Here is a 15,465-nt window from a genome sequence, read left to right as displayed (position 1 = left end):
GGATGCCTTGTTCTGAGAAGTGCTACACAGCAATAGCACCACAACTACCTATAATCACACTTCCCATTGGGGATAAAGTGATCTAGTCACAATAATTGTAACTTACCATGCCTATGAGGCTAAAAGTCACTCAGAAAACATACTGCATGACAAGGGATGCTTTCCAATTGTGCATCTGCACTCATCAGTTTTAAACTATTTAGCTCAGAGCATGTTCCAATTGCACCTGTGATGTCATCTGCACTAAACAGATGGGAACACATCCTGCCCCATTGTTCATCTGCGCTAGCAGACAAAACTTGTGATGGCAGGAAAATATATTGCAGGCAGAAAATGAATTCCATCATTTCAAACATAATAATGATTATCATTTGAGAACAAAAACAATAATTTGGTCTAAGTCTTAGATGTTTAACCTTGTAATTTGGGAAATATATTACATACTTTCTTTGTCAAACATAATGAATGCTATTAGAACAAAGGACAATGGCAAGAGGAGGCTACTAGATTTCCTCGAGTCATTGTCCTCATGAAAAAAATTAGGAATGGAAAATGTAAGCTAAACCAAAATGTTATATTGCTTAGATTCTAAGCGTACTAACTAACATGGATAGCTGAGCATATAATATACAAAATTTCATTCAACATTCATGTGGTGTTAATTGCATTCTATTAAAAGTAATTCAGTACAGCAAAATTACTGTAGAATTCGCATATTTATTATATGGAGTTAACATTTTTTACGGCTTTACGTACGTGATGGGAATGCAAGTGGTATATGTATCTCAATCCAGAAATGTGAAATAAAGTACTGCCAGTACTGTAGCCATACCGGAGAGGTAATTGTTAAGTAACAATAATTCAATTATTTTCTTTCAATTAACACTCACTAGTGCATTTACTAAATACAAAATGAAATAGACGAAAAATTATCATCCTTCTTCATAATTCATGTGGCGACGGCCGGGTCAGAAGTGACAAGTCATTTGAACATTCTACTTTTGCCGCCAATCGGTCCATCATTTGTAAACACACCAGCGCAAATGCGTTCCAATTGTCTGTTTCAGTGTGAGCTAGTGTGTTTCAATCTGCTGCGATGTGAACTAATCGGCGCAAGGTGATAGGAAAGCACACAAGGTAGTGATGCAATCAGGTATTTATGATAGGTTTTGCAATGAAGGGAAAAAATACATTCTTTCATTATAAAAGAAAATGTAATATTGCACAAAGGTTGAAATCACTCTAAATGCTTCATTAGTTGAAATGGCTATAATAATGAAAGAACAAAGGAAACATAAGACATTGAAGCCATTCACATCTATCACATATTTTTCACCTTATACAGCAATTAACAAAATAGTTGCAACAGCATTCATTTATGCTTGCAAATGATAAAATTCAAGACAATATGACCACTCTCCTGCAGGAGAAATTTTAGGATTAAAAGTCAAATTCAACAGCTAAGTTATTTACATCATTTAAGCAAAAAGTAAATTTTGACTATACATATTGATGCCAAAACATCTAACAGCGATGCACAACATGATACTTACAACAGATTTTGAGAGCTCAATAAAATTTCGTAGCTTTAATAGAAAAGAATAACTCTTTCAGAAAGTCACACAACCTTCTCCAAGGTACAAACACACGCTAAATAGTATTGAAACAACAGCACATTTCAAACAGTAACAAGTTATTGTGTTATAAAAACACTCCTCACTTATGAACACTTAAAGCAATTGGTTTATACAATTGTTATTAGCAATAACAACTTCTCTCAAATTGATAGCAGTATCATTTAAGTTTTCATATGAATCAAATGAATTATAATTTACCAAACAAACGGCATATTTCTAATGATGCTAACTAAATTATTAGAACTTAATATAAAAAGATTTGACATAGATAAAACTTTCTTAGAGAACTCAAATAAAATCAACATCACAAATTCATTCATGTTGTTAACTAATAAAAATTAAATGACTAAAATATAATAACCAAAGTTACAATAAAGACATCACGATGCGAGAAAAATAATTGCAAAAGTCATAAAGCTTCAAATGGCAGCTATGCTTTGAAAAATATCACAAATTTTGTAAAAAGTGCCAACAAAACACTTTTGTGAGCACAAATATTCAAAAATTATAGTAGCTAATGAAAAATGCACCACATAAGGGATATTTATATTCAATACCTATCGGCAGCATACATTTTACTAAAAATAGATAGTTTGTGTAACATAAAAAAATTGCTATTCCTCGGATATGTCAATATAAAAAGCACGCTGGTTTACTGTGTAATATCTATGAATGAAACAAAAATATGATCAGGAATACAAGGTATTATATTCATTATATGCACCAAAAAGCTAAAGCATATCCCCTTAATTCCTTAAAATACCATGAAAGCACAGAATTCAGGAGCAAATAGACATTTCAATCAATATCAAATGTTTAAAAAATCATTTTGAAGACTAGTCTAGTACACAGATTTTAAGGATTAAAAGGGAAAAATACTAAAAAAGAACAAAATAATACTTGCGCACAAAAATGAACAGAAAATACTATAGACAATAGGTAAAGGTCTAAGACAACATACCTATAAGGAAGATCAATGAAGTCCTTCACTAATTATGGGCAAATGTAATGAGGTACAGTAAAACTTTGATTATCAAATCAGTTGATCAGCCTCAAAGATTACATCGAAAGGAAGAAGGCTCATAGTAGTCAAATGACAAAAATTTGAAAATGAAAATTTAGTTTTTGTAATTGTTCCTTACATCATTTAAACATATTAATGAAAATCTAGATCTCCAAAATCAATACAGCTACCATGTTCATTTTGCGTACAAAATGCTTTATTTTCACCAATATTTAACTGATATTTTGTCTGTGACTTTCCTATATTCAGCACCAAAGTGTGATTACCAGGGAACACTAAATAGTAGTGAAACCATGTCAGTAACCTCAGTAATCTAATAGTCGGCTACGTCATCTAGATACAGTCTTTTAAAAATTCTTAGTACACCATCACCTAATCAATTAAATATGAGTTTCCACCCTGGGATATATATATTGATTTGTACAAACACACTCAAACATGGCTCAAGAAATTGCCCTGAATTACTTATGACAGGGTTTTACGTGGTAGATATTTGATTATAAAAACCTTTAACTATGCCAAAAATTTCCATCAAACCCTGAATATAGAACATTTTCTAAACTAAAAATAAATTAGAGAAATCACCACATATAGGAGATGATACCTGTAAATTTATACTTCAGTTGTGATGCTTCCTCAATACTAGAAAATTTAGATCGAGGACATGTTTCCAATAGGAAAAAAAAGAAATATCATGGCAGTGAACTAGGCATGAATAATCTTTTCAGCTTCAACTTATGCTAAAGGAAAATTAGTCTATTATTTGGGATCCAGCCAACATTAATTGACTTTCTTATTGTGAAATGAGAAAGAAAGCATATGCATAAATCTATGATCAGCTTTGCATCATAAATCCTCTGTCCATCAAAAACTCTATCGGCGCAAGAGCATTCTGAAGATATCTCAAACATTCATTTTTAAAGGCATTAGCTATAACATCTTGCTACTATACATACAGTGACAAAAATAGTTCTCTACAGTGGCATGTAGCATTTCTACAATCCCCAATATTTAAAAAAATGGCATTCCAACAATCTATTGAGGACTGTACTCAAGAGTTTGCTACTACCTCAGGTCCCATCTCTCTAATCTTGCCGAAGAATTATCCAGTAATTGCCAAGACCAAAACACTGATGGCTATGAACAAGTGTGTAATGAATGAGGCAAGAAGTTAATTCTATAGGCAAACTGCTCTAATGCATATATTATCAGCAAGATAACCCCACGTTTATAGGAGGCAGTCAACTATATTTTCATGTAATGATTTACACAGAGAGGAATATACAGGGCAATTGTTGGACTTGTGAAAGCACCAAAGACTCAGTATATTGCCACTTCAATGGCATGATTGAATCTAGGATCCAAAAACTAAAGGATGGTGCACGTATAAGATCTATAGAGATTGAATTCACTGGCACACCATGAGTCAGCTACTGACATTTTAAAAATGTTATCCTTGCCTAGATGATGAATTCCTCGAAGTCTGCTGTCTGAAATTTTACTTTAGTTAATATGTAAATAGCATGTCAACCAGTGGAATCACTAAATTTTAAAAAAAGTGGGTTTATACATATCACGTGTTTTAAGTTTCTTGCCACGACTGCAATTTACCTGACTGATGACTAACAAGTGAACATCAATGACGATTTGTTTTAGAAATCAATAGACTTTTCACATCAAATATTTTCTTTTCTCGCACCATTTGATGGTTAAGCCACCAATTAATCGACTACATCATACAATATGATATCATAGCACAATTCAGGGTGGATAATGATGAATTCTACAAGGTAATTTGATCCCATAAAGGGAAAGATTTAAAGTGAGCAAAATAATTGGGTACACTAATATCAGACAAGGTGCATACAAAAATGAACCATTAAACCTAAATCAGGGACACAGTTACTTAATCATTAATAAATATATATATAATGACCCAATACCCAAAAAGGTACAATGAACAGTGTATATGATGCCTTGTCTAAATGATGGCAGAGGTTAATGGAGTTTCAAGACTAGAAGACAATATATATCAACAAAAACCAATTGAAAATAAGGGGCAATAGTCAACTGAAGGAAAGATAATCAAAGTGTTACTGCCATAACATTTTTATGAGCAAAATTTGTAATATCTGGTGTGCAAATAACACCAGTTCACTCAGAAATACATCATCCAGCCACATATTGCAGTCAGTGAGATTTCCATGTATTGCTTTGAAATGAACAGAACAGATCCCTCAAGCTGAGATTTCTCTATACTCTATTCACAGCTCACAGGACTTTATTTAATTAACAAAATATTTCCATATGGAAATGATATGCTTGAGTTGTACTAACATCACCAGGTACCGAATGCCCCAATAAGCAAAAGCATCCGTCAATTCTCATCTCTTGGGCCCTTCTGGAGAGGGAAGCTCAGCTTGAGCGGCCATCTTCAGAGCATGCACCCACCTGAAAAACAATCGACTCATGTAAAATTACATAAGAAGTAGAGATATCTTACATCAAAAAATTATGTCAAATTTACCATAATTTTATAATGTACTAGAAAATCAATCAAAACCAATGGGATTGGTCCAAAAAGTTTTGGCAAGGCTCACAAATACCAAAAATCTTAATTCAATGAAAAATTCTGTTGATGAAAGGGAAAGATAATTAAGACGGACTAACGATGTAACTCAGGCAGGTATAAGTTGAAACACTATAGTATAAAGTTTCCAGCTTAACTTTGTGGAACCACGACATATGGAAATAAAATTCAGTTTGTATGCTGCACGCTGAACATTTGTTAACCATGGTTTCAATACTGCTACATCATAACCAAGAACAGAAAAGGATATAACATTATTGAAACCACAGTTGGTGAAAATAAATATTTAGGGTGGAATGTAAAAAGTGAATTTCACTTCCTTAAAAATTGAAACTACCAAAGAAAACACTTAAGTTGCAGTCACATTTCATGAGTTGTGACATCATTGGAGTTTTCGCTCCTTCAGGAAGAAATGATCATTGAGGGAAGGACTCACTCACGAGACTGAGAAACAACAAACCACCTAAGGCCCATGCTTAAGACTGAGAACTAGCCACAAAGTGGTTACCAACTCCATATTAGTGTGATGTCATTAAATTATTCTTTTTATGGCAGAAATATTGCCTACAGTACTGAACAGCAGGGTTATTCCACTAATCGTATGGCCGGGCCATAAGTCAAAATCGACCATAACTACGGCCTCAAGAAATACGTATGGCTTCAAGCGATTCTACTCTGAGCGAAATGCCATAAGTCGGGCGGTAGCTATGGCTGAAAGGCCGTAATACTATGGGCATTATTAATTCTCAAACTCTATCCAGGTAGGCAACTTAAAGCATTGGTGAACATCCCATAGTTTTTTTTTCAAAAGTTGCACTGCTTCAAAAAATCATTCATTGAATATTAACTAAGTAACAATCATTACAAAACTTTACCAAGTACATATTCTTCATTGCATTATTCCACATCCCATACACTCTTTGGGGTCTTAATGGGAACCTCGTATAGACAGGCTATCAGGCTGCGATAGGCATCCCAGGTGCTCGCTACCAGCGACGGTCAATCGACCCACCCAGAACCTAATGTGCTCCTTACAAGTTTCCTTTAGTAACATTAAATCATTCTCTCTAAAGGCTTGAGTAATCATTTGCATGAACAAGGTTTACCTTAGTTCATTTAAAATTTCAATTACATAATTCAGCTGAAAACCCTGGATGACTGTTTTTTTGACATACACTGACACTAAGCTTAATCCCCGATAAATCACCTCTTACATGCAAATGCAAATGGTGGAATTCTCTTGTCAAGATCCTTCATAAGTTTTTCGGCCAAAAATGTGGTTAAAGTAACTTACTATTCTCATAAAAACTACATTCGATAGAAAAATATCATCATATAGAACAAGAACAATATTAAGTATGGAATGCACTCTTAAATAAACTATTAGATGATGCAGCCATACTTTACCACATATTGCATAAATTAGTAATAAAATTCGATACAAGGAGAGGTTTGCTATATATTATTTTCAAAGTAAATATGGTAAACATCCTGTTCATTCAGCAAATTTCAAATACTTGCTATGTATATATTTTAATTTAAAAAATCATTACCTTTCAACATCATCTTTAGAGCTTCCTTGGAAGTAATACATCTTCTTCGCATGATACATTTTGAAACTCTTTTCTTTATCAGGGAAATGCTCTTGCAGCTCAGTCAACTAAAGAAGACATAATATTATTCAAATCATTATTTCATATTGTGAGAAAACATAGGATCATAAAATAGAAAGAAGCAGAGGTAATCAACAGTACTTACCTTTACTACGGTAAAACCTGGCAATGGAGTAGCTGTCATTGCTTGTTTATCAGTGTGAGAGCGATATGAGTAAAGAACAAAATCAGGATGAAGGGAAAACCACCGACGAACCCAGGACTTCCCTCTGGTTTTCAAGTGCAGGTACCCATTTAAAACACATATTGCATCAGCTGGCACCTAAAAAATCAAATTATTAAAAAACTCAATGGCTTAAATTGTGAGTCTACATGGTAGTGTGTAACTAGAGGGTGCATAGTCATAATTGCAGAAGAATGCTGACAAAGAAAAAAATCATACATCACACAATGATTTCAAAAAGTAGAATGGATTGGTGAGAATTCAAAAACTCGACATAATGATTTAAAAGATAAGTGTCATCTTTTTTTTTAATATTTTTAAATTGCATTCACTCTTACATACTATTTCAAATATTTCACACAATTCATTCCACATCACCATTTGAGATATCAATCTCTCACTTTTTGATGCGGCAACATTGCAGCAGCAAACTATATTATCACACTTTAACATTTAATTTTTTTCATGATCCTGTGATGAATATTTTGAATATATGTCGGTAAAGATAGAATTAGGAGTATTAAGTATGCTTAGAAATTAACACATCTAGGCCATTCTGAAGAGGAAATTTACATTTCTATCCTGGTTCAGTACACATCAATGCCAATCTTATCGATGAGAAGCACTTGTGTCTTAGCAGTTTTTGGTATAGGAGAAACAAGGGTAGAATGGGACAGAGGGAGTTATGGGACCATTCAAATTTCCCTCTCTCGAATTAGCTCTTGCTTTACTCACATATACGAGAAGCAGTACATAGCTGCATTTCCTCCTAAAATAGCTCCTGGCTCACTTCTGTGATAGTGAGTTAAGAAGAGGATATAGGTTTTCACACCAATTTTTGTAACTTTCGTGAGATGCTTTAACTTTAAATTTCTATAACTTTCATTCTGACATTCTCTCGCTGGAAGCGCTGATGAAAATGCATGTCCTTTGGGTGTATAACTGCCAATTTAATAACATTTAGTTGCTTCTTAAAGCCTAATAATAGATGTTAAATACAAAATGGCCCTTAAGGAAGGTCTAGGACAGTGGCCTAGCTAGGAATTTCGTTCGGGGGGCATCCAAAACCAGGGAGGAAATTTTTTGAAAAATAGGTTACTAATTGTAAGAAGAGGGCTTTGAACTAATTTTTATACTTTTCCCTTAAAAGAAAAACTTCATTTGATCAAGAAATATTTTGTAAATTCATGATATTTCAATATTTTTTTCTTTAATGAAGGAAAATGATTGTGTTTTCATATTTTGGGGGGAGTCCGGACCCCTCGGACCCCCCTGGCTACGCCACTGGTCTCGGAAATTAGATATATGGGAGGAATGGGACAGTGTTCCACTCCTCCCAAGCACTATTATTTTTTAAGTTCTTTTTATTCTTAGGATATTATGCCTCATAAGTGGAGGGATAAAATCCAGATTAGGTACCAGTGCCAAATTGTACCATTCTGGAAGCTGTGAAGATGGTTTTTGATGAAGCCAAAAGTGTGAGAGAGGAAGTAAGAGTGGAGAATTCATCAAAATCTGCATTATCAGGACATTTAATGAAAGCTTTTGCTTCCAAGGCCAGGGACAGTGTAATTTTTCAAAGTAATCTCACATGTGGAACTGTTTTCCTCTTTGGCACTACACAGGGAAAGTTGGTAGTAATGGTATGACGATGGATATGATGTAAAATTCATGCAAAAAAGGGGAGCCAATTTAAAATATTTCTTCCCTCAACAAGACATTAGTTTCATAGAGAAAAAGGATGTTGTTTTTAAACTGAATGCTCCAATTTTGTTTAAAGGCACTGAAAGAGTGAAATCCTAGTTTCCATTTACTATTGCTACCATAAATCGTATAGATATGATCATAAATAAAAACAATATCTATTACTTATGTATTTTGAATCAATCATTTATTAGTTATTGCCATTTCTGCCATTTTACATTAGTGTCTCATTCCTCCCGGAATGTGGGAGGACTGGGACAAATGTTGTATGTTCAGAAAATACTAAAGTCCACAGTACTTTCCTAATCTAATTTATCATATTCTAATTTATAAAAGGACTTTATATGGAATTTTGAAGGGTCAAGGCAACTAAAGATGGCAAAAAAATTGATATAAGCCCCTAGTATTTTCGCAAAAACTTGTGTTCCAAAATGTGTCCCAGCCCTTCCTAGTCTCCCCTACAGCTAAACAATGACTGTAATTTAAAGTATACCGGGACTAGCCGCGGTGATAACTTTTACGGGAGTCACCCGCGATGCACAGTCGTGCGAAAGATCCACAGAGAAAAAATCATTTGCCTTGACCGGGATTCGAACGCGGATCCCGGTCAAGGCAAATGATTTTTTCTCTGTGGATCTTTCGCATTTCGAATGACTGTAATGTTAAGTATGCATTCCTTCAGGATACATAAGTTGGCGAAAAAGCTCCATTACCTCTTACTAAGAGGAAGTTTTATTTAATGCTGACCTGAAAGAGTGTACTAATGTAATCCAAAGAGCAATCCATGGCTTATGTGATTGATGCATTAACTTCACCAAAAAATCATTAGAGGGCACGTTTTTATTTTAAGGAATCTCCCAGAATTATCAGTGAGAGGGAAGACTTCAAGTAGAGATTCATAATTACTAGCATATGCAATGAATACAATGAAAAACTAATGACGTAATCAATGGTAATAATGCAACATATTATGAAAAAAGTCCCTCCATCACATTACGTCATAAACAGTTACAGAATTCATGATTCATTTTCGAAAGTGGTTACTACATTCTTACCTCAAGAACACCTTTGCCACGACTAAAAGGTATTTCAATGTTTTCCTTCCCCACTTCCTCTATGCCTGGACTCCTGCATGGACTTTGAGTGGGAGATTTTTTGGACAGAATATTGTGGCACTGGCGGCATACACGAGACGCCTTGGTATCTTCATATGGCAGTTGAAATTTGTGGTTTGAACATTTCCCACACACAACCTTTCAAAATAATGACATAATATAAGTCTTAGCAAAACACACCATCTCTACCACAGGTTGAGGAGGTGTACCCACAGCCATAGGATTTGGATCAAAGCAATTATTACAAGGAGACAGCATAATTTCATTTTTTCAATTTACAATTACATGTTTATTAATAAATGAATGAATATTTTTTAAATTACTAATCCACTCTTAACAAAGGTGATCTAATCCTAATGACAATTTGTAATGTGAATTCTTTACAAGTTTTATGCTGGTTGTGGACCAACTTTTGAAAGTGACTGTACCTTCATTGTGAGTAACCTTAGATAATAATGATTTGAAAAATTAATGTCATACTTTCGAAATTGCCTCTTACATAGAGGCAGTTGACATAAATTTAGACTAAGTCAATGATTGAAATGTAGAGTCCAACGGCATGGACACTGGAGAAATGCTCCATGTTGCAAAAAATATGTGCAGACACCACTGCCAACTCATGAGGTTGGGTTCAAGGTCTAGCGAAACATGACAAATTTTTTGTATTAAAATAGGTTATGAATGGCAAACACATACCAATTATAACATTTGCTAGGGCTCATTGGGAAAGTTAAGTTAATTAAAAAAAAGTCTATACAACATTGCTAGATGTCATCATCTTCAACTAAACTCAATGTCCAAGGTGCAACACAACAGAAATTTTAGGACCTTGATTAAACCTATCTTCTCAATGAGGAATTCGATAATTTTTGGGACCTTAAATTACATCATGTAATGGATTTACAGCAGTAAATTTCATTCAGGTGCACACAATCACTTTCTATTCTTCAAAGATGACAATCTAATTTTCAAAAGGATAGAAGGGATAACAGAGAGAGGAGTGGGGTAGGAGATGTTGGGTCACCTCCAAATATTGATACACTCAAGCATTGTGCACATATCCACCTGAAGCACAACAAATCTCCTTGCTATTACCCACTAAAATGTCTAAATTTTGAACACTGCGGGTCATGGCTGTGAATGGACCCCCAAAAGAGTGACAACATAAAGAACACAAATTCATTAAAACTTAGGCAGTCCATTCATGGAACCCAAATTAGCACAAAAATTTAAGCATCATAGGTTAAGAGATCTTAAAAATGGTATAAAATACATTTCAATGCTCTTTGTATTATAATCTGAGGAGGTAGAAGAATTAAAACCCCTAATGCAAATTTCATCATGCGATACATTAAATTGATTGATCAATTATCATCATTACCATTATAGTCAACAACCCTAATATTGGTTTGACGCAGTTCTCCATTTCTCTCTCCTATCCGCTAGCCCTTTTATAGCGACACATTTATTCTCTTTTGCATCCTTTATAACCTGTCCTATGTAACTCATTTGGGGCCGTCCATTGCCTTTTTCCCCTTCCACTTGTCCTTCAATGATTGTCTTCATTAGGCTATCGTGCCACAAAATGTGGCCAACTCAGTTGCCCCGTCTTCTGCTTAAGGTTTTTAGGAGGCTTCTCTTTTCTCCCACTCTTCCTAGTACTTCCTCGTTACTTACACGGTCAATAAATTTTATCTTCATCATTCTTCGGTAGCACCACATTTTGAATGCTTCCACTCTTGACTTCTCTGCTGCTGTCAATGTCCAAGCCTCGCTTGTACGGAGTAACATGCTCCATATGTAACATATAATGAACTGTTTCCTGACTTCTATGGTCATATTCTCAGCTGTAAGAAGATTCTTCTTTCTGTAGAAAGCCCTCTTTGCCTGCGCTATTCTAGTGACTATCTCTTTCTTGCTTCGTCCATCGTTAGTGATTCGGCTTCCCAGGTAAGAAAACTCTTTCAGCTCTTCAAGCTTATGCTTCCCTAGGTAAATGTTTGTCTTAGCCTCCTCTCTTTCGCTGCAAACTAATATCTTCATCTTTTATTTATTTTTTATTTCCATATTTATCAGTCTTCTTCAAATCCTTCTCTGTCTCAGCTATGACTCCTATGTCGTCAGCTAATCACAGCATACTAATTTTTCCCCGTGGATATTGATCAATTAAAGCCCTTTGTAAAGTTAATATGAAAAAAGAAACTCGAAAAATCTTTTCTAAGATGTGAAAATAAAAAAAAAACATTCACACCAATTATGAATCAGAGCATTGATACAATATAAAAGGTCCCAATACTTGAATTAATTTGAGTTTCTAAACCTTAGAAGCCACAAATGTAACTAAGAACTTGTTACCTAATTGTTACTTCAATGAGGCATGAATCAAGCAGGTAATATTATGACAAAAATCGAATCACTAACCAATCCACATGCACGGCAGTGATGTTTCCTCTTCATTACACTAAAATTTGCAGAGCAGTCCATACATTTAGCCACACTGTCCATTTTAATGAAATTAGGAGCACGTTTCCCAATTTCAGTTTCCACAGGTGCAATGTTGTCTGCTCCAATTTTCAGAGATGATTTTCTCTGGCAAAGCTCTTGGCTGGCTTGCCACAATGCATCCAACCATGATGTTTTCTCCACTTCAGTCCTAAATGAGAGAGTGAAATAGTGATTATGATCAAAAGGTCAGTGTTATAAAGCCATTATGTAAATGGTGTTAACTCCAATAACTCATACAAAAGCTATTTTGGTTTGTGAATTTCTCAATTTGAAATTAACCTCAGTTACATAGTTTGCTAAAAGTTATCGGGTAAAAATGAACATATAGTTTATATAAAAAAAGAAATTAGTTAATATTCATGATGAAACGCAGTACTTCACTTCTACAAAATGGCAATGAGCTGTCAAAACCAGGGTCGGTTGTTTGAAATTATGCATGGACTTTACTACTGTGCTTCACTATCAATAACACCATCAAAATGTCACCTCTGAAATGATTTCTGATATTAATAATGCCAAATTAGGTAATGGCTAATCGAAAGATTTGATAATTCAGTCTTTCTCAGCTATCTAACATCAATACCTTAACAAGAAAGTTGAAGCTTGAATATGGAAATGACAAGCTATGCTCTGGCCAGGATTAGGAGCTGGCATAAGAGCTCTATTTATACTAAAAGAAATGGTTTTCTAGACTTACTGTGTATATAGTTCAACATTCTTGTGAGTGTCACGAATGTAAAAAGTGTTAGCAGTTTCCAGATTATCTCCTTCAAGTACTTGGATGTTGTCAACATTAAACTTGGCTCGCAAGCGATACATAGGTCCAGATATTACTCTATTGGTAAGAAGTTTTGGAGAGCATAGAAAGAGGATGTCACTGAACTGAAAAGCAAAGGAAATAAACTGCTGTAGCAAAGATAGTGTACCAAATAAGGGTAGCACACAAAATTACTAATAATAATTCACAAAAATAATAGCTAAAAATAAAGACAAAAAATTGATTAATTCCGTCAACTAATCACAAAAGGCAAAATATGTTAAATTAACTGCATTCACAAAAAATATAGTCAATACTGAGATAAATTATGGCCATTCTATGCCATTTCTTAAAAACTAAGACTAAAATATCAAAATTAGACTATCAAAACCTTCAATCCATTTATTAACATGAATTATTCCCATTATCATCTATCTTCTGCAAAATAATTTTCAAACACAAACTGTTGCAGTAAATTTAATAATATTTCTTCGTTGAAGTGAATCTTACTATTCTTTGTCACACTCAAAACAGGACTCTCGTAAAAACAGACATAGTAATATAAATTATTGGAGCTCATTAATGATACAACATGAGAGTCAGGGTATGTGGTCCTGTCTCAAAATGGATCAAAAGTGATTATCATGTGGTAACTAAATTCACCTGTTAGAGGAAGACAGGCTATGGAAGATACATAAGAAAAAGATGAACAGCATACAAAATTTTCTATTAAAATGAACACAAAAATAGGCTCACAAATGCCTGAACTTGAATATATTAACAACTTATCTGAAAATTAAACCAATGATACCTTGCCTAATTTGGAAATGGGCAATGGTGTGTGAGAAGTGATACTTTTTTCTCAAAAACACTTTTTCAGGCAAATTTAATGTAACCTAGAGGAAAAAAGGTGGCACCTGTATGAATGGAGGATACTCTTGCAAAAATATGAATTAAAAGGATAATAAATGATTGAGAATGACAAAAATCTGCAAAAATTTTGAGAAAATATATGTCACTTGACTAATATTCCAGAAGAGGAACTAAGGATGATTTCACACCTGTCATGTGCCCTTACAAAATTGCAGGCAGCATGGAGTGAAATGGGCTCTGAGGTGAGATGGCATGAAGGCACCAAAAATTGGAATTAATTTTTCAGAGCAGAAATGGATTTTCGATTGGAATAGGAGGTGAAAATGCAAAAAAGAACAAAAAACCATTGTAATTGAGTTGCTTAGAGCATTGCGCGTTAAAAATACCCCCTGAATCTTCATGGCTGGAAAGTATACTTCAAATAAGTTATCATCAGGTGAGATGTAGTGTAAGATAGATAGCAATAACTCCATTTAACATAATCCAACTCACTCCATCATTACCCAAAACAATCTAGCATTATCCAACTGAATCCAACACAATCCAACCCATTCCATTGCACACCAATCCGCAGCAACATTATCCAACCCACTCCAACGTAAACCACCCCACTCCAACATACACCAATCCATTTCCACATGATCCAATCAACGTCAACATAAAGCAACCTTCACAAACATAAAGCAACCACCCCAACATTTGGCAACCCACTCCAGCATTATTCAACCCAATACAGCATAATCCAATCCACTCCAGCACCATCCATTTTGTGCTAACATACACTAATCCACTCCAACATAACCCAAACAATTCCAAAATAAATAACTCACCCCAACATTCGGAAAACCACTTCAGTGTTATCCCTCCTACCCCAATGTTACCCAACCACACTCCAACAATAGTCAGTCCAACTCAATATTAAGTAACTCACTCCAGCATAATCCAGTCCCACTCAACAAAAATCAACACCTTGCACCATTATCCAACTGACTGCTGTACCTCTCATTGAGATAAATCCCACAACACGCAGTTTTTTATTCCCGTTTGGCTATCAACCAAAAACAAATGAAAAGCCAAGGCAGAGGATTAACTCTCTGCTTACTGCATTACCTGGTGTGAAACTAGGAAGGATGCAATTGCTAGTACCAAAAAGGCTAACTTGTAAAAATAAGACTATGGAAAAAAATTAAGATGCTCCAAAAAGTGAACTTGCTCCAATTGCACAACAACGGAGAAATAAAAGTGATACTAAATGTGAAAGTGTGTGAAAAAATTCTTTAACAGTGGGACTTCCTGCTCACGATGGGAAAGGAAATACATATGTAATATTTTTCCACCATATAGCATATACATATTTAAAAAATCAAATAAAATGCACCTTGTATTACCTCACCTAATACTATCTTGGATTGGTTTACAAACAT

At 34.6% G+C, this 15,465-nt stretch overlaps 1 protein-coding gene across 1 annotated transcript in view; it reads right to left on the bottom strand.

Annotated features, from left to right (window-relative positions):
- Positions 1-1,138: 1,138 nt before the first annotated feature.
- LOC124171821 (FYVE, RhoGEF and PH domain-containing protein 4-like) overlaps positions 1,139-15,465 on the bottom strand; it is a 112,268-nt gene continuing 97,941 nt past the window's right edge. The window contains exons 8-13 of the mRNA XM_046551162.1: positions 13,109-13,293; positions 12,328-12,559; positions 9,847-10,044; positions 7,010-7,186; positions 6,805-6,911; positions 1,139-5,112 (exon numbers count right to left, since the gene is read on the bottom strand). Coding sequence (XP_046407118.1) covers positions 5,046-5,112; positions 6,805-6,911; positions 7,010-7,186; positions 9,847-10,044; positions 12,328-12,559; positions 13,109-13,293 — 966 coding nt within the window. The 3' untranslated portion in view covers positions 1,139-5,045. The remainder of the gene's footprint in view (positions 5,113-6,804; positions 6,912-7,009; positions 7,187-9,846; positions 10,045-12,327; positions 12,560-13,108; positions 13,294-15,465) is intronic.

The sequence above is a fragment of the Ischnura elegans genome, chromosome X, assembly GCF_921293095.1.
Source record: "Ischnura elegans chromosome X, ioIscEleg1.1, whole genome shotgun sequence".
Classification (NCBI taxonomy): domain Eukaryota; kingdom Metazoa; phylum Arthropoda; class Insecta; order Odonata; family Coenagrionidae; genus Ischnura; species Ischnura elegans.
Note: the sequence above shows the minus strand (reverse complement) of the source record. Positions and strands in the feature narration are given on the sequence as shown.